Source organism: Callorhinus ursinus, unplaced genomic scaffold (genome assembly GCF_003265705.2).
Source record: "Callorhinus ursinus isolate GAN/ISIS: 27379988/994484 unplaced genomic scaffold, GSC_fseal_2.0 scaffold41, whole genome shotgun sequence".
NCBI lineage: Eukaryota > Metazoa > Chordata > Mammalia > Carnivora > Otariidae > Callorhinus > Callorhinus ursinus.
Genome location: NW_027397103.1, coordinates 10,296,067 through 10,320,386, shown reverse-complemented (window position 1 = coordinate 10,320,386; position 24,320 = coordinate 10,296,067). Strand labels below are relative to the sequence as shown.

The 24,320-nt window shown below is 40.7% G+C and overlaps 1 protein-coding gene across 2 annotated transcripts; it reads right to left on the bottom strand.

Moving 5' to 3' along the window:
• Nucleotides 1-623: 623 nt before the first annotated feature.
• ANAPC7 (anaphase promoting complex subunit 7) lies at nt 624-22,099 on the bottom strand. Of its 2 annotated transcripts, XM_025889743.2 has the most exons (11): nt 21,900-22,099; nt 17,334-17,520; nt 14,315-14,434; nt 11,002-11,113; nt 10,414-10,567; nt 9,566-9,708; nt 7,329-7,446; nt 6,584-6,780; nt 3,919-4,143; nt 3,090-3,240; nt 624-1,493 (listed from the first exon to the last, which is right to left on the bottom strand). In XM_025889743.2, exons 1-11 carry the CDS (start codon nt 22,097-22,099, stop codon nt 1,304-1,306), a joined length of 1,797 nt encoding a protein of 598 aa, XP_025745528.1. In that variant the 3' UTR covers nt 624-1,303. The 2 variants fall into 2 exon arrangements, with proteins under 2 accessions (XP_025745528.1, XP_073737261.1); XM_073881160.1 differs by lacking the exons at nt 14,315-14,434; nt 17,334-17,520; nt 21,900-22,099 and adding an exon at nt 11,359-11,402.
• Nucleotides 22,100-24,320: the final 2,221 nt, after the last annotated feature.

Genomic DNA, 24,320 nt, shown 5'->3' with positions numbered 1-24,320 from the left:
GTGTCTCATACTGAAAGATACTCGAACAATAACATTTTTTGCCCACTTGTAGTTGTAGTTACCATGTTCTGAGCTCCTAAACTACTGCACACTTCCACTGTTTTTACACTTTGGACAGAACTTTCCATTTATATCAAAATCACATTTTGTATCACCTTTGACTAATTTTGTTTTAGTGAGTATTTGGGGTTAACTGTGCCATTCTCATCTTCACCTCCAAGTTAAGGATACAGTGAAAAGCATGGCATCTTAAGAAACAAGAGGGTAGGGTAAAATCTCCCAGCACCAAGCCCAGGGAATGCACCCCCTGCTGATCCCGTGACAGAATGCTGTAACCAGACACCGACTTGTTTAGTGCCCTCGACAGAACTGGGCAGAACCAGCTACAATCAGGCCAAAGACTCTCTCCCCCAGGGGAATTTAACCAATCAAAAATGCTAACAGATGAACCACCGCAGTGTTACCCAAAGTTCCCAATCTTCCTGGCTCCCAACACTCTGGGAAGAAAGGGAGTGTATTTATGGCAAATAATTCTGGGGCTGAATCAACGCATTGTGACTCAGAGACCCCCCCCGCAAAATAAGAATCTATAAAGGGCTTCCATTGTGATCAACCCAACACCATTACTGTACAAAAAACAGTTTTATTAGTTAATTACCCCAGGTGTGCCTTTGTTCATGCTCTAGGTCACACCCACTTCTCAGATCCGGCCCAGGCTCATAGGCAAGTTACCAGATTAGCAAATAGGAAAATTGTTCTGCAAAATAGCAACTGTCAGCTTAAGGCATTACTAACATTGCAGAAGGAAGCAAGGTTACTAGGGAAGTTTGGACAGCTCAGGATGATGATTTCCGGAACAGGAAACCCTCTCTGAAAGGGCCAGCCCATGCTGCTGTCTGACATGGGAGAGGACACTCTTGCTCTGGGTGATAGGTCACTCCTTTAAACTCACCCACAATGTCACAGACAAAACTGTCTATTCCTCAAACTTTCAGATTTAGAAATTAGTTATATAAAAAGCACTCTGTCCCAGAAGCCCTGGCACATCTGCAGGCCTCCCAGAGAGCTCACTCGATCCTCCCTGACTGGAGCAGGGGAGGATAGAGGTATATGGAAGGTCGGTCAGGCTCAGTTTTTAAAAATGAATTCACTACTAGAAATATGGAGCAAGGGGTAGAGACCCCTGCTGCAATTACATGCGGAATCATTGTCCTCCCAGAGAGCGGGCTCCTCCGGGCTCCTTCAGTCCACAGAAGTGCTCAGAGCAGGGCAGGCCAGTGTGGCCACAGAGCTGCCGCCTGCCTCACTGCATGCCGAACCACTGCTCCTGGTCAGCCCACTGGGCCGCCTCACTGTCGCTGCCCTCCAGGTCCCCTTCTTCCCCACTCCCTTCCATGTCGTCCACATCCTCCTCCTGAGTGGCATCCGTGGGACTCTCCTCCTTCTCCATCTTCTGCATCCCCTCTAGAGACTTCTGGTCATTGGGGTCCAAACTAGGGGACAACAAAACAAAGGAGAGGCCTGAATCTCTGCCTTGCTTCTTGCGGGCTGATGCGTCATCTCCCTGGTACGGCAGTGAAATGACCACCCAGTCACAGAGAAACTGCTAATGCCTGGCCTCTCCAAACAACTCTGGTTCCACAGGTGAGATCCAGGGAGTCCACCACTAGAAGTGAAAAAAGGTGTCTTGTCCTAATTTTTAGAATTCTCAATTTGAGTTTTTCTCCACGTATTTCTTAAACGTTTTCACACTTATTACCCCAGCATTCTGCTGGAGGAAGATACTAGATAAGACAAATGAAAAAGCAGCAAACCACCTTTAACAGAAAAATTCAACTGTAATTTCTTAACAGTATCAGATATTTAAGCTACAAAGTTACAAAAAAATACTTATTTTTCTGTGAGTGAAGTTGTTTCACGTTCTTATGATGTAATTAACCACATCAGCATTTCAGTAGTCAACCAAAATTGTCATGCTTACCATGGAATACATCTGTCAACTCCTAGGTTAGACCCCAGGACCCAAAGCTACCTCCACCTGGGCACACGAGTTTAGCAGCTAAGAATCATTACACATGCCAAAATCCCCAAAGTTCAGAGGCTCCAGAACATGTATTTACTTGGCTTCTAAACAATTCTTCCTCTAGCCTTTGTGATTATCACCAAGGCCAAGAGGTGTCCAATCTCTAGCAAATTCCACCTCTACTTATGTAACTGTAGATTGATTTGTAACCTCTTCTCTGAAACCTTCCATACAGTTCTCACCCACACCCAGGGCTCCCCACCCTTGGGACTCCCACCTTGCCTTCTAGAGACTGCTATGAAAGCACTTAGCACGTGGCATCCATCAGTCTACATGCCTGAGACTGAGAGCTCCCAGAATCGCAGCACACCCAGTGGTTACTGAGATGCCAGGTGCTCAACTGCTGAACAAATAAATGGATGTGATCAGACTCGATTAAAGACAGGCCTTCATAACCTTACAGACACACAGACAACCCTCAAAGAAATCACTTCTATATTAAACAGTAAGAATACCACTATTTATTTAGTATTTACTATGTACCAGGCACAGCACTAAGAGCTTTACATGGAATAATTTAATCCTCATTTAACCATTTAATACCTAATAAGATAGATATAAACAAATTAGTAACTTGCCCAAGATAACAGGTGAAGGTAATATTCAACTTCAGAGCTTAAGTTCTTTACTACAGTAGGTAGAAACATGGGAAAGTACTTACAATATTTTTGATTTGAAAAAGCAGATTATAAAATATATACTACATATACCCTATAAAAATATGTTTATGTGTGGGCAAGGCCAGGAAGATGATCTATACAAATGAAAACAGATGATATAGTGATATGGGCTGGTTATGAGTGAAACAGTTCTTTAATGTTGCTTATAATATACTTTATGAATTTTTTTTTTTCAGAACTCACAAATAATTCTTCTACCATTACTATTATTATTCTGTTTCAACCATGGGCACAAAAGTGTGTGTGTTTCCAGAATTCCTATTACATAGTTCCCTGCTTCCTCTTCCCCTCATTGACCTTCCCCCCATGGGAGGCTAAGTGCCTACCTTAGTGCTATACTATATTGGTCCATTGCCTCCTGATACTCATTGACAGCTACAAGGAAATCTCCTAGGATCCGATGCAGGACACAGTCACTCTGATTAGCTAGTGCGTTCCTCAGCAAAGCAATTCCATCTTCATATTTCTGTTCTCTGCCTAAAAAGAAAAAAGATCCTCATTTTCCTACTTAACATTGTGAAAATATACCCCCATCTCAAATCATATACACAAAACCACAACAATGATCACAATCCAATAATCTCTTTGTAGATGTCTTTAAGAGAATAGTGGTATGGCAAGAAAGAAGAAAAAGCTCATATGAATTCCTATTTGATTAAGAAATGTAGAGCTTGAGTTCTAATTTTTTAAATTATACTCTTAACCTTAGTTCAAATAAAAAGCCAAAATGCGTTTTATTTGCCAAACTAGCCCAAACCCAGGATTTCATCATAAATCAGGACTAAAAAAACAAAAGCTAAAAGGAAAGTCATAAGCAAATCAGGATGGGTCGAAATAGTTCAAGCTGGCTAAAACCAGTTCTATTCAGCCCAAACTAGTTCAGGAAAACCAAAACCAGATCAAAGTGAGCTGAACAGGTACCAACCAGGTATAGCTGGTTTGAGCCACTCAAAAAGTGAGTCACTGCCAATCCAAGCCGGTCTAAGCCATCTACATTTGGTTGTGCTAAATATACACCAATTCACATAGGTGCAAATCTACTACAAAAGGCACACACCTGTCTGGTCATCTGTAACCAGCTGGGACCAGGAACTCCAAATGAGATCAGGTTTTATACAATTAACAACAAAAGGGAAGTAAATAAGATACACTTACTAAGTAGTTCTGCTTTTTTCACCACAGCCTTAATGTAATCCGGCCTTTGGGTCAGGGCTTTATCTAATAAAGTTTTGGCTTTCTCCTGTGTCACTGGGTCTTCAAGACAAACAGTGGCTAAAAGGGTAAGGGTCTGTGCATTTGCTCCTAGAGTTTTGTAAACGTTGTTAGCCATTACCATTGCTTCACGAATACTGTTGGAAGCCAAGTAACATTCAATGAGACCTGAAAAAATAAAACAAAAGTTCAACCACATTACCATTCTAAGCAATGCTTCCACTCTGACAGCCTTCCAAACTGCAAACCTTCAAAGCTTCAGACAAAGGGCAGGCCAGGGGAAAACTCTGATGACATGAGACTAGAGAGTATGTTGATACAATAAGAAGTGCTCTTCCCCAGGGCACTTCAGGGATGTAGAAAAAGGCTGCATGCACTGCAAAGGCACCTTTAGTTAGTAAAAGAAACAAACACGCATAAGTAAAATGAAGCAGGTAGGCAGCCCAGCTGAATGTTAGAGAAGTAAGACCTTAATCATTACTTGAAATAGAGATGACGCTGACAACAAAGCACAAGGTTCCACTGCCTCTAAACGAGCTATTAATTCCTGGCTGTATTCAGTCACCTTTAGTCCTAGGCTTATGTGGAAGAGCTTTACAGTTCCAAGTGAATGTCCGGCTCTACAAAACTACTAGTTTAGTGTAATTTCTAGTAATGGACCTACGGAGGAACCTAAGAAGAAAGGACAACTTTTCATTTGAAACAAGTTATCTCAAAATACATTTGCTGAGGGTTTCCCTAACCTAGATGGAAAACACTTATCAGATGGACCAAATGCACAGAGAGTGGCAGCTCCTGCCTCTTACCACACCCACCAGATGCCCTATGGGGACACCTCAAGCAAAGACAACTCTCAACTCTTCTTGCCAAGAACTTGAGAACAGAGGAAGTACTTTTTGACACAAAGCTCTCATCAAAACAGAAAAACAGCTTAAACCCCATACCCACGCATCCCTGGCAGATTTTCTCTATGCACTCCTCCACCCTAGCAGCATTTATAGTATTTGTGCACATTCTACCACACACTATGGTTACTTAACCAGAAATTACCTAACTCTTCAGGCCAACGTGCTGGATTCAGAATATAGTTGTTTGCAACTACTTATTGAGCAGTTTTATTTCCCTGCTAAAGCCCCTCTTGGAACTTCAGAAGGAAATGGAAAGAATGTTCTTCACTACTCCAATGCCTCCGCCAATAAAGGAAGCTCAGCTGGAGGTTACAAGAAGCAGCAGAGAGCATAATCGGTTACCCTACTTCAAAACTCCAAATGGTAGCTTGAGTGCAGGCAACCCATGAAGCCTCACTGGCCTGAGAAAGGTCCTCTGCTCCCAAAGACTCTAACCATCCTCTGCCCAAACATTGTGGAGTTCATTATTCAACTGCAATCCTGGGCTCTTGTGAAACAGGCACGCAGCAAAAAGGAATTAGTGTGATAAAAGCAGCTGAGAGGCTAAGGTAGGTAGTTTCAGGATCAAAAATTTAATCTGGAACCAAAATCTTGGTTTGCTGGGGATACTTTAAGAACAAATCCACAATATGCATAGTTCTCTAAACAGATTTGTTCTTTACCCCAACTTCCAAATTTTCTCAAATCTGAACTCATCTTCCTGTTAAGAGCAAGTCACTCTTAGACTCCTGGGTTTATTTTTAAATTCTTATAAAAATATGCTTTGGAGGAACTGCATCTTATAAGATCTATTTTAACATCTGTGACTGAGTCACCAAATGTTGCTGAAGCTGGCACGCATCCTTTGAACTCCTAGGGTCAGTTCACATGAACTTAAAATAGTACATAACAAAACAAAGTTTGACCCTGATCATGCCCACTCAGGAGGTCACAATGAACTGACTAGTTCCCACAACTAACACTGTCATGGATATGAAGTTACCCTCTTGAGTAATATTTCTGGCCCAAGGTAAAACTGTTAAAAAAGAATAAAGACAAAACCAAGCGATCTAGCACAGTGCCAGCACAGATTCACATTAAAGAGTGGGCCATGTTTGAGAAATAAAAATAGGACAAAAGACCGTCCCCAACTACTCCCTCACCACAAACCAGGAAAAGAGAATGAAAAAAATATATTCTGAAGGTCCAGTGAAAGCCGTAAATGATTTTTTAAATGCCTAATGCAGTGATTCCCAAACTTGTCCACATATTGGCATTACCTGGGGTCTTCAAAAAAATACTGGTGTCTATCTCCCAACCACAGTATTCTGATTTAGACAGTACTGGCGTGACCTGGCATGAGGATTTTTAAAAAAGTGCCCCCAGAGGACTCTAACATCCAAGAGAGTTTGGGAACTGCTGGCTTCACAAAACCCTCCATCCGGGGGCGCCTGGGTGGCTCAGTAAGTTAAGCATCCCAACTCTTGATTTCGGCTCAGGTCATAATCTCAGGGTCGTGAGATCAAGGCCCCGTGCTGGGTATGGAACCTGCTTAAGATTCTCTATCTCCCTCTGCCTCTTCCCCCTATAACTTGTGAGTGCATGTGCTCTCTCTCTCTCTCTCTCTCTCTCTCAAAAAAACAAAAATTAAAACCTTCCATCTGAGAGCTAATGCTACACACCTAGAGATTCACACCATCCATCTCTATTTTTCATCTTACCTTCATAACAATCTAAGCGACAAGGTGCAAGCCGTATAGCCTCCCGAAAGTGGATTATTGCTTCTTGGACTCTGCCCATGTTTCTAAGTGCTGCTCCCTTAAGTAACAAAGCTTGAACACTATTACTATTCAGCTGAATGGCCTTGGCTCCTAAATAGAGGGCCCGAGAATAGCGTTTGCTATAAAAGCTATGACACCTGGAGAAAAAAAAAAACAATGCAACATTACCTGAGAGAAAATGGTAAAGAAACTTCATTCAGAACCAAATAGAAGGACCTCTACCTGATCCTTATTACAAAGCAAACTTACAGTTTTACCTGAGATATTAGCGCGGGGGGAGGGGGGGGGACACAAAAAAATCTAAACGTTTATTTTGAAGGGGAAATATTGATATGGAAGGGAAAAGTTATGGGAAAGAACCTGGTATCTGGATGTTATCAAGTGAGAGATATTCAGAGAATCTGTAAAGCCACGTTAAGTAACAAAGCAGCAGCTTCTGGCCTGTTCGTTGATGGCTTCCAGTGCTGAGCACAATGCATTATCTCAGTGGATATCTACCCCCTGAAAGTCTGAGAAAAGACTCAGTGAGTTAACTAATGTGTCCAAAGTCAAAGACCTTGATCTGAATTCTAAGTCTGATTATCTCTTAAACCTGTGTTTTCAACCTATATGCTATTTGGGAGGAAACACAGTTTCCCAAAGAGTGTACTGAAAACTGGAGAGAAAAAAGAAGGCATAAACATACCCAGAGACCACCCAGGGTTCTGCATGCTGATCAGAAATATTGAAAAGGCGGCAGCCAAGGTTCTCCACATCCTCTAGCCGCCCTTCTCTTGCCAGGAGGTAGCCATATACATCCATTCCTGGAAAGGAAGAGGCTTTTTTAAAAAGCAGCAGGTGTCATTTATTAAAGAGGAACAGCCTTCATCAGAGCCCCCACTCAAGCCCCAACTCCAGCACTGTCTGAGCCCTTTCCACCAGCATGAGCTCCTCCCACCAGCATTCCCACTTTCCTACAATATGACTATTAAAGGGGCGCCTGAGTGGTTCAGTCAGTTGGGAGTCTGACTCTTGATTTCCACTCAGGTCATGATCTCAGAATCGTGAGATCAAGCCCCGCATGAGGCTCTGTGCTCATCGGGGAGTCTGCTTGAGATTCTCTCTCCCTCTGCCCCTCCCCCCACTATGGCTTGTGAGCTCTCTCCCTCTCTCTCTAAAATAAATAAATCTTAAATTTAAAAAAATGACTTTTTAAAAAAAGATTTTATTTATTTGTCAGAGAGAGAGCACGCACAAGCAGGGGGAATGACAGGCAGAGGGAGAAGCAGGCTCTCCACTGAGCAAGAAGCCCGATATGGGACTTGATCCCAGGACCCTGGGATCATGACCTGAGCTGAAGGCAGACGGTTAACCGACTGAGCCACCCAGGTGTCCCGAAAAAAATGACTATTAAAAAGACAAAACACATCCAAAAAGTTTAAAAAGCAAAGGAGTAGAAGGGTCTACAACTCACAATTTGAAAGCCAATTATTTTTGGGAATTGTTTGTCCTATGACATGATATACAGTTATCCTAACTCATAACCAGGAAAGGCCCAAAAAGGCATCATGTAATTTCTTTTCTCCAAGAAGCCTGGGCACAGTCCAGAGTACATACTTAATATGCTGGTTAGTCTCAGAAAAAGTAGCCTATTCCAGAAAAAGCATCTAGTTCTTTTGGAGTCCAGCTGATTTAAGATCACCCCACTCCCTGCTTATTCTTACTCGTGTTCTATAAAAAGGGTCCCATGCTTGCTGTCACCCATCTCTTACCACCATCCCCTTCATTCCTTGTTACCCCTTCAGACTCCCAGGAAAATGTCTCTCTTGCCAAGATCACTGCAATACTCCCTGCTGGCCCCCAAACTCGGGCCTGAGCTTTCAACTCCAAGCTGCCAACTACTGCCAGACTAGTATTTCTTTTTTTTTTTTTTAAACATTTTTTTTTATTTTATTTTTTAAAGATTTTATTTATTCATGAGAGACAGAGAGAGAGAGAGAGAGAGAAGCAGAGGGAGAAGCAGGCTCCCAAGGAGCAGGGAGCCTGATGCGGGACTCGATCCCAGGACTCTGGGATCATGACCTGAGCTGAAGGCAGATGCTTAACCATCTGAGCCACCCAGGCGCCCCAGACTAGTATTTCTAATACACTACCTTCATCATGGGCACAGGCAAAACTCAGAGAAGAGAAATAAGCACTGGGCAGGAAGGAGACCTTGGGCAAACAATTTCATCTTTCTGGATCTGTTCTCTCATCTTCTGCTCTGTAGTTCTCATGGCTTAAGAGTCTACAGGACTAACTACTGTCACAAGGCCATATTTTTCTAATGGCCTCTTTTGGGACTTTATAAGCAGATTCCAGCCTATCTATCAGACCTTATTTCCTACTACCCATCACTCACTGCCAGTCACTGGACACTCATCCTTTGGAAGTCCCTATGGCTCACCCCTTCAGCTACAATCTTTGAGATCAATGATTTTTTGTTGTTGTTCATTCCTAATTACTTCCTTCAGTCACCTCATTCCTTACTTAATGCCTGTTCACTTACTCCCTTTTAAGTATACTAAGGATACAGTAAGGCTAAATCCCCTAAAAGGATATTATGGTTTTGGGGATGCCATCCAAATTCTCAGTCAGGCACACCATAAATTTAAAAATCATAAGGAAGGGCTATCACCCCTCCCCCGCAAAAAAAGCCAAATAACGATCTGCCTGGAGATGACGCTTGAATTCAAGCAAAAACAACTACTCAAAATGGAATTACTCAAGTGTTAGAGACATGTATCAGACGTAAAAAAAAAAAAAAAGGTAAAAGGCTACCAGAACAAGTTTCACAAAATATTTCTTTGAAAATGGTATCAGAATATTATGCTACTTTGTCTCCCTTTCTTTTCTGATCCTCCCCTCTGCAGCCACTACCACCATGCCTCAAGAATTACTTACCTTTTATCAAATAAGGATCCAACATCTGTGCCTGTTCAAACTTGAGGACAGAGTTTTTATTGTCTCCAGCTCTGAAGTACAGATCTGCTAAGCTTCCCAGCAGGTCCACGTTATCTCGCAATAAGGACTTTTTCTCTAGTGAACTTCAAAATATTAAACATTGACCCTTAAGATTTATTATGAATCCTCTTAGTTTCTGAATCTGGGTGACAGGCATATAAGCACTATTTTCTTTTGCATATATACGACATTTTTCATAATAAGCTTTTCAAACAAACCATATACACTAAGATTTTATTCCGAGCTTATGATTTAAAGAAAGTTATACACGATAATAAAGTCAATATACAGAATGAAGCAGAATTCTCTCTCATTACTGAGAACTTTCTGGTTGCAGGTTTTCAGAGGACAACATGGTGCTAAAGGTAATGTCATTCACAAGTGACTTTGCGTAACACAAAACCCAGTCTCTTATCCTTGGACTTCAATTGACTAAAAGAAAATCCCAGTCCTAAAGAGGCAACCCAAGTCAGATGCTGCAATCTATGCTTCTAGGACATCCAGAAAGATGTTCTTCCAGGTTCCAGCATGACAACTAATGCAGCCGGCTGTGCAAGGGTTACCACTTTTGCAAATACAGAGCTGAACTCGGTCAAAGTTTACATTTAACAGGTCCTCACAGCAGAGATTATTATCCTTAGGACCATTAAGTACATTAAGAGACTAAAGCAAGCTGGAGGACAACAGGCTGCAACACCAAGAAATAAGCATCTCATATTTCTATTTTACACCAGACCTCCATAAAGGAAAGGGCCTCAAGAACACTGAATTAACTTTGTGGCTCTCACCAGATGGTATTGATTGCTCTCGAGTTGTCACCAGTATGCACAAAAGCATATGCTTTGATCCACACAGAAAGCCAATCCAAGTTAGGCACAGTCTGGATCACGTTCATTGTCATCGATGCCACCTCTGCACCTTTTACAGAAAGGGAAAGCAAACCTAATCCAACAGAAAACAGGAGAAATAAGGTGAAGCAGAGCATCCCTCTTCCACAATGCAAGAAGCATTAGGCTACTCTTTCTGTTGGCAACAAGGTAACCCTTTCCCTATTCTCAGCAAGATGCAGATGACAAAACAACCATAATTTAATGTTTCTTGATCTGTGAAAAATACATGACAACAGTAATCTACCGAATCACTCTCTGGAAGTTAGGCATGGGCAAATTTTTTTTTTTTTTTTAATTTACCTTTTTAGTAAATCTCTACATTCAACATGGGGCTTGAACTCATGCCCTGAGATCAAGAGTCGTAAGCTCTTCCAACTGAGCCAGCCAGGTGCCCTGGCATGTACAGATTCTAATGTACAGCTAAGAATGAGAACTACCATCTCAGAGAGTAAACATCCATAGAAATAGGCTGAGAATGATCTGTACCTAGTATGGCATCGAGGGCTAACGGGCACTGCCTCAGCACTTCCTTATAGCTGGTGACTGAAGGGCGTTCCTGACCAGCCTTCTTGTACAGGTTCGCCAGCATCATGTTTATCTGTAATAAACAAAAACAAAAGACAGTAAGATAAGCGCATATTGCAAAGAAAATATCTCACCACCAATTAAGTCCTCATTTTTTATTACCAGCTACTATTCTACTTTTTCCTGGAAAATCTACCCACAGCCCTGTGGAAATAAATGAAGACCAATCCCATTCTTCAAACCAAAGAGGAAATTACTACTTTCGCTCTTCCTACATCCTCCCATTTCTAAGAGGAAAGTCAAATTCCTCTCACTTACCCAACCAAAAGGTCCCGTTCTATCTGGACCAAAGATGCTGCCTCTGGAAATGGGAGTAATATTTATTTGAGAAATGTTACAGAATTCTAATTATCTTGATTCTTTCTTGATCTTAAGACAGAAGATGAACTACCCTAGAAGTGCTCAAGTTTACATATTTTAAATGCAATTAATATCAAGACATAAGAAAATGAGGAATTCTTAACATAGCTTGTTAAGAAAGAGCAGATGAATTTTCCACAAAAAGAAAATGACAGATACAGAATTAAATACCTGGATTCTCTCTGACAATTATTCTGACAGCTAGACTCTAGCCTTTCTAACACTGAAAGCATGGACCCACAGGTACTATCTGACTCATCAAAGTGATGCTACAAAAATCAAACTCTAACTCACCTCTGGAGGTACAATGGTCCAGAGATTAGCTACATCATTTAAATCCAGTAAATGCATTTTTAGCACAATTCAAATTTGTAACTCAGTAGAGCTCTTTTAAAATAACCCTTTCTAAAAACACAAGGAAAATTTGAGAAAACCTAAAAGTTCCAAAGAACGTAGAAGTTACAAGGAAAAGTAAATGATCTTCTTAATAGCACAGAGAGAAAAAAAAGAACATTCCAATTTAAAATTAATAAATCTTAAACATAGCAGTGTTTGCCAGATCATTAACCTACGGAAGCAGTCAACATGAGGATATACAAAAAAAGCCAATCCCCAATCTCTTCGGTTATTTGTAGCCTGATACGCCAGATATTTACTCAAAAGAGGGCTCTGAAGATGAAGAACATCTGTTCCAATTATGACTTACAGTATATAAAACAATCTAGTATGGCATTAATCCATACTGATGATTCAAATAATGAAATAATGAAATACTAGAAATAAAACTTTATTTGGCCTCAGCTTTTCTGTTTTAGGCTATGTTGAAAATGCAAAAGAAAATACTTAAAGGAAAACTCCAGTATTAGTGTCAATACTTGAAAAGAATAAAAGGTTAAATTTAAGATCCTTTCTTGACTGCTTGTGATTAACAAACTATGACCTAGAGACCATCTGTCTCAACAAATATTAAAATTCCCTTTAAACTACCTGTCACTTCAAAAGCATGAGTTTTGAGTACTACCTATGAGAAAGTCAATTCTCTTTAGAACAGATCCTTACTTGGGAACATCACAAAGCCATATTCTACCAGTTAGAAACATAAGCAGTCATCTTTTTCTTAAAACTGAGTGAGAAATTTTATGTTGATATGTTTACTCTTAAAAGGTGAAGATTTACCAAGATATAATAATCTCACACTGGAATTTTCCTTTAAAATGTGAAGAAATGTGTGGTGGTGTTTACCATACATTAACAGACGTTCATTTAGACGTATTTTGACTCACTTCCTTGTCCTTTACACAGACTGAGAAGCCAGTTAACTCCCTAACGGACAAGAAAGAAAAACTGTAAATATTATAGGTTTATGTTTGAGGCACACATCTTTGTTTGTTCCTGGCTACAACAGCTCTACAGAATGAAGGATATGTACTCCTAACAACTGTGGACTCCTCCAGTCCCTCTTAAAATGATGGCTTTAAACACCAAAGTGTTGGATACCACAAACTGAGCTTATCTGCCATTACTCATTTTCAAAAAATGTCCCCACCCTCCAGTCATTGAGGAAATTGTGGCACATTTCCAATAAGATAAGGAAAAGGCATCATTCAAGTTTATAATCAAAATGGCATCTTCCAAAAGGAAGACACTCTTCACAAATGTAAAAAAATTATACTTGGGATAAGTCTTTCATAGTGTATCAGAAAACAATTTAGTATAAAGCATGCAACCTTATTATGAGACAGGTTAGTCTATAATATGCTTCCAAATGTTCTTAATAGCATAAAATAAACTAAGGAAATAGCTTAGTTTTTTAACATATTCAGAAAATAGTAAGTAAATCCTCAATATAAGGAGATGCTTAAACACATTCTCATCAAGTTTTGGTTACTTTTAAAACTCAGCAACACTTAGGTGAAAAAACACTAAATATAACCACTGCTTAGATTCCTTTTCTTTTAAGGGCAGGAGGATGTACACAGACATCTTACATATAAAATTCCTCATTGTTAAGCACAAGTTGCACCGAATGGTTCTTCAATGAAGTGAGGAAGGCAGTCGACATGAGAGTATATGTTAGAATATTAACTACTGATGTGAATTCAATACTAAGAGCAAGGATTCTCATTGTTCTTCTAAGACTCAAAACAAACTGTAATCAAAGATATCCAATATAATACTCCTTACAGAATAGTATTTTGAAAAGTATTCTTTCACATATGAACTTATTTTTCCAAAGGTCAGCAAAGTATTATTAACCTCATTTTATAAATTAAAAAAAAAGTAAAGTTCAGATTGGTAACTTGCTCAAGTTCACACTATACAGTACACAGCTTGTATGCCCTAAACTCAGACAAGATACCAGATCTCTTGATTTCAGTTGAAGGTGTTCTAGTGATTATAATATGTTGCCAAATCAAACACAAATATATATACCACATACAAATAAGTACATAAAGATCTTGTAATCTTGGATTTTTAAAACAAAGGGATTAATAAACTCATTCACATTATCAAATGGGGGCACCTACAGCATGCAAAACATGAGTTCTAAAAAAAGTACCATTGCCACCTGGAAGCATTTGCAAATTATTATTTCCTATGGTAAGAAATACCAAAGAATGAGCACTAGTAGTATTCTCCAGCTATCATTTTCATCAGCTGAATTTTCAGGGTTTCATAGGAAAGTAATTCTTCTCTCTCTCTGAACCTCATCCACTCCATTAACAGGGGAACAAAGTGAGTCAAGAGTAAAATGTTCAGATGGACTCCCTAAAGCATGGAGAAAATATGGAGGAAGTGGGTTGGAAGGACCGGGTAGATGAATATTATGTAACAAATTGTTAATTCAACTTACTTTGGGAGTCCTTTGTCTTGAAGGGATCCCATCAAGTATAGCAATGGCATCTTTATCTTGTTTTAGCATTGTATAACATTCAGCCATTTTGTATTTCACTTCAATTTCAGATGGAAGACACTAAGAGGCAATGAAGACATTTCTTCAAAATACTACTTCAAAATATGGCAGTTCTTTAAAATGTTATACATAGAGTTACCATATGAGCCCGCAATTCTGCTCCCGCACATACAGCCAAGAGAACTGAAAACCTATGTCCGCACAAAAACCTACACACAAATGTTGGGGTGCCTGGGTGGCTCAGTTAAGCGTCCGACTCTTGATTTCAGCTCAGGTCATGGAGCCTACTTAAAAACAAAACAAAAGGGGCGCCTGGGTGGCTCAGTCGTTAAGCATCTGCCTTCAGCTCAGGTCATGGTCCCAGGGTCCTGGGATCAAGCCCCGCATTGGGCTCCCTGCTCAGCGGGAGGCCTGCCTCTCCCTCTCCCACTCCCCCTGCTTGTGTTTCCTCTCTCGCTGTGTCTATCGAATAAATAAATAAAATCTTAAAAAAAAAAAAACCTGCACACAAATGTCCACACCAACATTATTGATAGACAAAAAGTGGAAGTAATGTCCGTCAACTAATGAATACATAAAATATCGCATATCCATACAATGGAATTTTTTTTTTAAGATTTATTTATTTGCCAGAGCAAGAGAGTGAGCACGAATGGAGGGGAGGGGGCAGAGGGAAAGGAAGAAGCAGACTCTCCACTGAGTAGGGAGTCCGACTCGAGGCTTGATCCCAGGACCCTGAGATCATGACCTGAGCCAAAGGCAGATGCATAACTGACTGAGCCACCCAGGCACTCCCATACAGTGGAATATTACTTGGCAATAAAAAGGAAAGAACAAAGAACTGATTCATGCTATGACATGGATCAAACTTGAAAAAATTATGCTAAAGTAAAAGAAGCCAGACACAAAAGGTCACATATTTTATGATTCCATTCATATGAAATGTCCAGAACATGCAAATCCATAGACAGAGGGGTTAGTGATTCCCAGAGGCTGAGGAGGTAACAGGCATGGGAATTTTCTAGGGTGATAAAAATGTTCTGGAATTAAACAGTGGTGATAGTTGCACAATTTTGTGAACATACTAAAACCTACTGTTTAATTATAGAGAACTGATAGTTACCAGAGGGGAGGGAGGTGAGGGGGTGGGTTAAGTAGGTGATGAGCATTAAGGAATGCACTAGTCGTGATGAGCACAGGGTGATGTATGCAAGTGTTGAATTACTATATTGTATACCTGAAACGAATATGACACTGTAATAATTACTAACTGGAATTAAAACAAAAACTTTTTTTTAATGTGAGGTCAAAAAAATTCCTTAAAAATTAAATGTATTTAATTAACATGAAGGGTTTAGCATGGTGCTTGGCATACTGAATACTCAAAAAGTTAGCTACTTCTATGAATGACCCTATGTGGATAATATACATGACTTCCATTCAGTGCCAGAAAACAGAAAATCCTGGGGTGCCTCGCTGGCTCAGTCAGTGGAACATACAACTCTTGATCTTGGGGTTGTGAGTTTGAGCCCCACACTGGGTATATAGATTACTTAAAAAAATAATAAAATAAAATAGGGGCACCTGGGTGGCTCAGTCAGCTAAGCATCTGACTCTTGATTTCGGCTCAGGTCATGACCTCAGGGTCCTGGGAGAGAGCCCTGCACCAGGCTTGCTGCTCAGCAGGGAGTCTGCTTGTCTCCCTCTGATTCTTTCTCTCTCTCAAATAAATAAATCTTAAAAATAAAATAAACAAAAATAAAAGAAAACAAAGAAAATCCTGGCAATCAACTCTTTAATAACAAAAACCAAAGGTTTTACATAAGAGACACCAAGATGAAAATCAAGAGGCTTTAAAAATAGAGCAACTAATTTGTCTTTTTACAAAATGTGGAAAAATACAAAGTAGAAAAAACATGACTTATAATTTCACTCCCAGCTCATTCTACTGACATTTCTTCTATTGTATGTATGTATGTATGTATTTATTAATTTTTACTGACCTTCCTTTTAAATATAAGTTGCACATGTAATTTAAACTTAAAGACAGGGTCAAATTGCAAGGTAAAAGTTTCCCTCTCCCTAAAGCTTTCGACCATTAAATTGCTTTCCTTCAAACACACAAAATCTTTCATGCATATTACCGGTGTGTGTGTGTGTGTGTGTGTGTGTGTGTATACATATATATTAGGCATATACCAGGATATATTTATATCTCTATAAACGATCCCTTTAAACAGAAAGCACTGAAACGTTTCTTCAAACTGTATTTTCCTTATTAATATACATAGTTCTTTCCAAATCAGCATGTGCACCTCTATCTCATTTTTCATTTAAGTAATAGTTCCACCACATCCCATCTTATGGTTATGCTCTAATTTAACTAGACCTTACTGATGAAAACTTTTGCTTCTAGTTTCTTACCATTAAAATTGCTGCAATAAGCAGCCTTGGTTATATGATATACCCTGTAAACCTTCTGCGAGTCTATTAGGGTTAATTTCTAGCAACTGGACAACTGTCAAATCAGAGGACTCTGAAATTACAGTTTTCCCCTTCATTTATTTAATTATCAAGCTACTGAAACTGCAGAAGTTCTTAGAATATTTCCCATAAATTTCCCTAGGTACTCACAATCCTAATAATTGAGTTACATTTTAAAATTTGTACTTTAATTAAAATTATAAAAACTTTAGATTTTGAACTGTTTGTATAAAAGGGAGGAACAATGCAGAACTTCAGTGAACCCATATAATTCATGTTTAACTTCATATTTAGATTCATCCAGAATGAATTTTGCATTCTTGCTCTGATTTTTCATCTTTGTTTCTCCAGTCAGCTCCCCTTTAAAATTACTTATTTTTTCCATCTTCTACATCTAATCAGCAGTCTTGTAAATTCTTTGTCTCTCTCACTCTCAAAAAAAAAAAAAAAAAATCACACCTCCATCTCCATTTACCTGACTTTGTGGAGTAGATGCAGAATTACCCGTTGAAGGTCTCACTTTTGAAGTTTTACTTAGGGCTTTCTTCTGCTGTAACGCCATGGTATACTTACTCACAGCATTCCGATATTCTTTATCATGAAAGAGAGAATCTGCATGATACACCAAAAGCTGATACTTCTGAGATGGAGAGAATAACTCACTAGAAAACAAAGAAAATATACCCCCTACATGGGTTATTTTGAAATGTTAGACAGACACCCTCCTTAGTGTCCACCCACATAAGTCTAGCATAAAGCCTTGTGTAATGACAGCTTACAAAAGTCATTGTACCCTAAGTGCTAGTCCCTAAAATGAGAGGCATGAGTTGTACTCTATGCTAATATGGTCAACACATACAGGCAACTGCTTTAAATTAGTTTTAATATGCTTTCCTCATTTACTATAAAAGTAATGATACCTCTAAATCAAATTCAGTAATACACAGATATACAAAGAGAAATGTTATACATCTTCTCCTTCCCTTCTTTAGCCCAAACCCTCTATTTTTTTTTAAAGAGAGAGAGAGTGCAAGCGTGTGCGCAAGTGGAGTGGGTGGGGAGAAAGAGAGGGAGAGAATCTTATGCAGGTTCCATGCTCAGCATGGAGACCAGTGCAGGGCTCAATCTCACCACCATGAGATCATGACCTGAGCTGAAATCCACAGTTGGACACTTAACCAACTGAGCCACCCAGGCGCCCCCCAAAGCCCTCTTAATTTAATAGTTCGATATATATATCCATACTTTCTTATATTAGCATCAATTTTTAGCATAATATAGACAAAGGAGAGAAGTCACAATGATTTAACTTATGCTATCAAAGAAGGGTTGAAGAACCTGGAAAAGTGAGACCTCACCACTTTGAAACATTTTTAGGAAAGTGCTGAAAAAAAGAGGTTTCAAAGGAACTGAAAATTCTTCAAATACTGAAGATGGGAATATAAAAAGCTGAAGAATGGGAATAGAAGAGGACAAGCCAATGAGATAAAGTGGGATAGAAAGAGGATTAGCCTTATTTGATGACAGGTTTTTTTTAATTTTACATACAAATTTTATTTTTTAATTTTTTAAAGATTTCTTATTTATTTGAGAGAGAGAGCACAGAGGGAGAGTGAGAGGGAGAAGCAGACTCCCAGCTGAGCAGGGAGCCCAACATGGGGCCCGATCCCAGGACCAGGATCATGACCCAAACTGAAGGCAGATGCCCAACCGAGCCACCCAGGCGCCTCAAAAGTAAACGTTATGAACACTAAAAGAATTTTTACCTCCTTGAGTCTCAGGGGTTTGAGGACAGAGTAAAACATTTCAAAACTTTTTCATTAATGTTGAACATTGCTCACAAGCATTATAACTGCCTCCAAGCTGGCCACCATTCTTAATGGGAAACATATTTTTAATCTCCAATTCCACTCCCCCCTCATTGCCCTGACTCCTGCCAAATTAAGAGAAATTTACACGTTTTTCTTTGACAGGTAAAAGCTATAGCCACTTAAAATGAAAGAACAGTCACAGTCAACTCTGTAAACAGTTGATTTGTCAACAAATGAAGGATACTCAAGAATAGGTACCAGAGATTAGTGGTTGCCAGGGGCTGGAGGAAGTGGGATTAGGGGTGCTTACTAACAGATATGGGGTTTCTTTTGGGGATAATGAACATGTTTGGAATAGATATGGTGATGGTTGTACAACTGTGAATATACTCAAAACCACTGAAATGTATTCTTTAAAAGGATGAATCGAATGGTATGTCAATTTTTTAAAAAAGATTTTATTTATTTATTTGACAGAGAGAGACACAGCGAGAGAGGGAACACAAGCAGGGGGAGTGGGAGAGGAAGAAGCAGGCTTCCCGCTGAGCAGGGAGCCCGATGCTGGGCTCGATCCCAGGACCGTGGGATCATGACCCGAGCCGAAGGCAGACACTTAACGACTGAGCCACCCAGGTGTCCCTGGTATGTCAATTTTATCTTAATTTCTTTTAATCTTAAAAAAAAACAAGGACAGCTAGGCTGAACACTGGACTGGATATGAAATTATAAAGGAAATTCAAGGACTAAAGGTATAGTCCAGATACTTAAGATCTCTTCCAACTCTGAGATTCTACATATTTACTGAGAAATAAGATTTGACAGAAAATACTGCTACACTCAGAGAATGCATTCAGACATTTATATATTGTAACACATGCCTACTTATGCACTCATAAATTATCTTTGGAATGATACAGGAGACACTGTTACTGGTTGTTGCCTGGAGAATGGAAATGGTGGGGTAAGGTTCAAGATCAGGGACAGACACTTATCTGCATACCGCTTCTGTACTATTTGAATTTTTCACACTGTGTATAGTGCCAAATCACTAAGAACATTTAATAATACATGGTAAAGGTCAGAATTTAAACTGACCTCCCGGAAGCTAGGAAACTGCCAGTTTAACCTAATAGAAAGAAACATGGGCTAAGCCAAGTCAGAGGATTAAACTTCTTCTATCCTGTAACATCTTCAAGAACCAAGAGTAATGACTAACTGGTGCACAAATTCCCAATGATGGAAAGTGTTCCCTGACCAATCACTCAAAGGCTCCAGAATAAACACAGAAGGCTGAAAGAGACCAGGGCTCCTCACTGTCAACACTAAGTGGATGGTGGTGAAATGATGGGTCTCATGTAGCAAGGTCCAGAAGCACACTAATGGAAATAAAATATCAGCAGCTGCAGTACAGACACTTAAGGGTCTTTTCCTTTCTGACCTAGACAGCTTCTAGAGCAGGCCAAAGGCAAATGGGTCCATCCTGAGTAGAAAATTCAATTATGCCACTTAGAAGTAGCAGACTGTGGTGGGTCAGTCCAAAGTTTTCAGAATCAGAAGGACCAAAGCCCAGACATCATGGCTCCTCCACTTACTAAATGTGTGAATTTGGACAGTTTTACCTCCCTAAGGTACGTACGTCCTTAGCACATTTAATAAACATGTGAGTGCTCATTGCACAAAGGCACTGTGCTGACTTCCTTGGGTGTTAGGAGTGATGCAGAACACAGATCCTAAAAAAGTTCTCGTCAGCCTAAGTGGCTAAATTGGTTGGGCATCAGACTCTGGATTTCCGCCCTGGTCACGATCTCGGGGCTGTGAGATCAGCCGAGTTGGAGTCTGCACTCAGTGCGGGGCCCGCCTGTTCTTCTCCCTTTGTTCCTCCCCCCAGTCACTCTCTCTCTCTCTCTCAAGTAAATAAACGAAAATAAAACCTTTAAAAGTTCTCAACGCAAGAAAAAAACCATGTGGTGGTGGATGTTAACTAGACTTATGGCGGTCACTTCACAATATATTGATACAATTAACAAGTCATTATGTTGCACACCTGAAATATGTCAATTATATCTCAATTTAAAAAGAGTGATGCAGAATACAGAACAGGGCAAAGCGATGAAAAGTGAGGGTTAGGGGCAATTCTGACAGTTACAGAAGCTGTTCCCTAGAAGAGGTTATCTGAGCTGAAACCTGACTGAGGATACAGTTCACTGACGTGGACTCCAAGCCAAACAGCAAACCCAAAGCCCTTAGTTAAGAACGAGCCTGGGGGCTTCAAGTAACAGAAGGAACTGCCTGCAAGTACAGTGAGCCGAGGGCATGAAATGAGGTCAGGGAGAAAAATGTTTGGCCTCCGAGGCCTTGGGAAGGAATTTAAGTACAATGGAGGAGGGGCGCCTGGGTGGCTCAGTCGTTAAGCCTCTGCCCTCGGCTCAGGTCATGATCCCAGGGTCCTGGGATCGAGCCCCGCATCGGGCTCCCTGCTTGGCGGGACTTCTCCCTCTCCCGCTCCCCCGGCTTGCGTTCCCTCTCTCCCTGTGTCTCTCTCTGTCAAATAAATGAACACAATCTTAAAAAAAAAAAAAAAAGTACAATGGAGGAATGTAAGCAGGGGAGCAACGCGCACTCAAGGCTGGAAACAGCCCTGTGCTGCATCCGTCATTGGACTCAAACAAGAAAGGGGCACTGCGTGTCCTTAAAAGGGCGCCACTCCCACCCATCTAAGGGGTCTCCCGTTTTCTGGGGTTTTGGAGGCCGGAACGTGGATCCTTCTGACACACTCAAGGGGGAAAAAATGAATCTCAGATGGGGACCCCTTGGAGCTGCGGCGAGCGATAAAACGTTCTTCGGCAAAGAGCCAGGAAGAGAGGAGTCGGCCCAGCGAAGTGACAGTCGCTATGCCCGGCGACAGGTGCCTCAGGGAACCCTCCGCTCACAACTTTCGGGAAACCCTAGCCAGGCTCGCCCTCAAGGCCTCCGCCTTCCAGTTCTCGAAGCCGCCGCTCGCCACCTCTCCCTCAGGGAGCTCATCCCAGCGTCTGGTACAGCGCAGAGACCGAGTCAACTCAACTTGCGTTCCTAGATCCGCTCCGGCCGACGATGCCGTCGCTGACCCCGAAGCCTCAGCTGAGGCCCGCGGACGCTCCTTCCCGCCAGTTCCCAGGCCCCCTTAGCCCCCGCTCCCAAACCGGCGCCGCTTTCTCCTCAGCCCCAGGCCGCTCCCCGCCTCAACTCACGGGTTGTTATTACTCATTGTAAGTAACAGGCTGCTGAGGAGCCGCACGTTAGAGTGCAGCCCCGCGGCCGCCATGTCTCGCACGTGGTCTATCACATTCATCCTGCCCGGCAAGGCCGCGGGTAGCGGCGGCAGCAGCGCGAAAAGCCGGTAGAAGCTCCTTAGGGAAGACTCCAAAATGGCGGCCTCACCGGGGTCCATGAGGTCCACAAGCGGCACCGCCCCCGGGAAGATAGGCAACTACTGAAGTGCCTGAGGGAAAAAAAAACTCCGTTCTTTCCCCCAGGCACTCTATGAAGTGGGATGATTTGGTTTTGTTTTCTTTTGTTTTAGCAAAAGTTATGTCACTCTATGCTGCAAACTTTATTGAGGGCTTACAATGGGGCTGGGGACAAAAGGCACTTCAGTATGAATACATGCTCAATTGAAATAAGATGACTCGGAGAGAAATTTCTATCTCAAAAATTAATAAAAACGTATGGTCACTTACCATAAATAAGTTAATATAGTAGAGTTGGGGGAATCTCCAACAGCTGGGGTTAAATATTTTAATCAGGCGCTAGGGGCAGTCCTAACTGCTTTTACAGTCGGGCTTGCGCACTAGGCTGAAGGCACCACGCCCCCTTCTCTCAGGTATTGTGTGTTCCTGCAGAAATCAAGCTTCACCCTTTGGATATCATCCTTGAGGGCAAAAGGGCATATTTTTACCCTTTAAAATGACTCACCAGCTCAGAGTGAATAAAGGCTAGGTTGAGTTTTAGCCATCCTAATATCTGTGTAGTGGTAACTTATTTTAATTTGCAATTTCCTAATGACATACGATGTTGAGCATCGTATTTGCTATCTGTAGATCTTCTTTGGTGAGATATCTATTCAAATCTTTAGCCAATATTTTAATTTGGGTTGTTCATTTTTTTTTTCTATTTAAAAAAAATTTTATTTAAGTAATCTTTACACCTTACGTGGGGCTCAAACCCACAACCCCGAGATCCAGTCGCATGGTCTTCTAAGTCAGCCAGGCGCCCCTGGGTTGTTCGTTTTCTTATCTTTGAGTTTTAAGGGTTCTTTGTATATCTTGGATAACAGTCCTTTATCAGATACATGTTTTATAAATATTTTCTCCCAGTCTGTGATTTGTCTTCTCATTCTCTTGACCACCCCATCTCCATTAGGAAAAAAGTACTTTCAGTAATAATCCTGAAATGAACTGACTAGCAATGGCCAGAAAATAAACTGTGAAAATATTATCTTATTAAACTTTAAACTTCATCTAAATATGATGCTAGTTTGTGGTCCATTGAAAAAAACAATAAAGATGCCAGTAAATTTTTTAATTAAAAATAAAACCAGTATTACAGTACAAAGGGTAAGAGATTAATACTTTTTAAATTACAAAAATGTATCTTAAGAACTTTTATCCTACATATTGGACTGGTAAAGGAATGAATGATACAGTTTCTGCAAATTTGTCAATGGCTGTCAAAACTGATCATCTTTGCATATTTGTGTTCCATAAGCATATAATCAGATTTGTCAATTGCTGGAGCACAACCATGAAAAGACATGGAGGAAATATAAGTTCATACTATTAAGTGGAAGAAGCCAATCTGAAAAGACTACATACTATGATTCCAACTACATGACATTCTGGAAAAGATGAGACTGGGGAAAAGATCATTGGTTGCCAGGGTTTGGGAGGTTGGGAGGAATAGGTGGAGCACAGGGGATTTTTTAAGGCGGTGAAACTTCTATATGATACTGTAATGGCAGATATGTCATTAAACATTTGTCAAAACTCAGAATGTACAACAGTCAGAGAAATCTAACAGTATGCTATGGACTTTGGGTGATAATGATGTGTCAGTGTAGGTACATCAGTTGTAACAACGTCCCATGCTGGTGTGGGATGTTGATAGTGTGGGAGGCTGTGCATGTGGAGGATAGAAGGTATATGAGAACTCTCTGTATATCACACTCAATTTTGCTCTGAAACTAAAACTGCTCTAAAAAATAAAGTTTACCCAAAAAAGAAGAAAGAAGTGGAGAGGATGTAAAAATTGACCTGTTGTGGGTGTCAGACATGCTAGATACACCACTGTACCTAACACACTTAGAATAATGGCTAGCACACAGTTGCTGTTATACTGTTTTCTACCTTTGATATATTTCGTAATTAAAACCACATCTAGGGGCGCCTGGGTGGCTCAGTCGATTAAGCGTCTGCCTTCGGCTCAGTCATGATACTAGGGTCCTTTGATCAAGTACCACATCAGGCTCCCTGCTCCGCAGGAAGCCTGCTTCTCCATCTGCCTGCCACTCCCCCTGCTTGTGCTCTCACTCTGTCAAATAAATAAAATCTTTAAAAACAAAACCAAACATAACTTGCTTCAGCACACAGTTAACCCTGGGGCATCCTGCCATT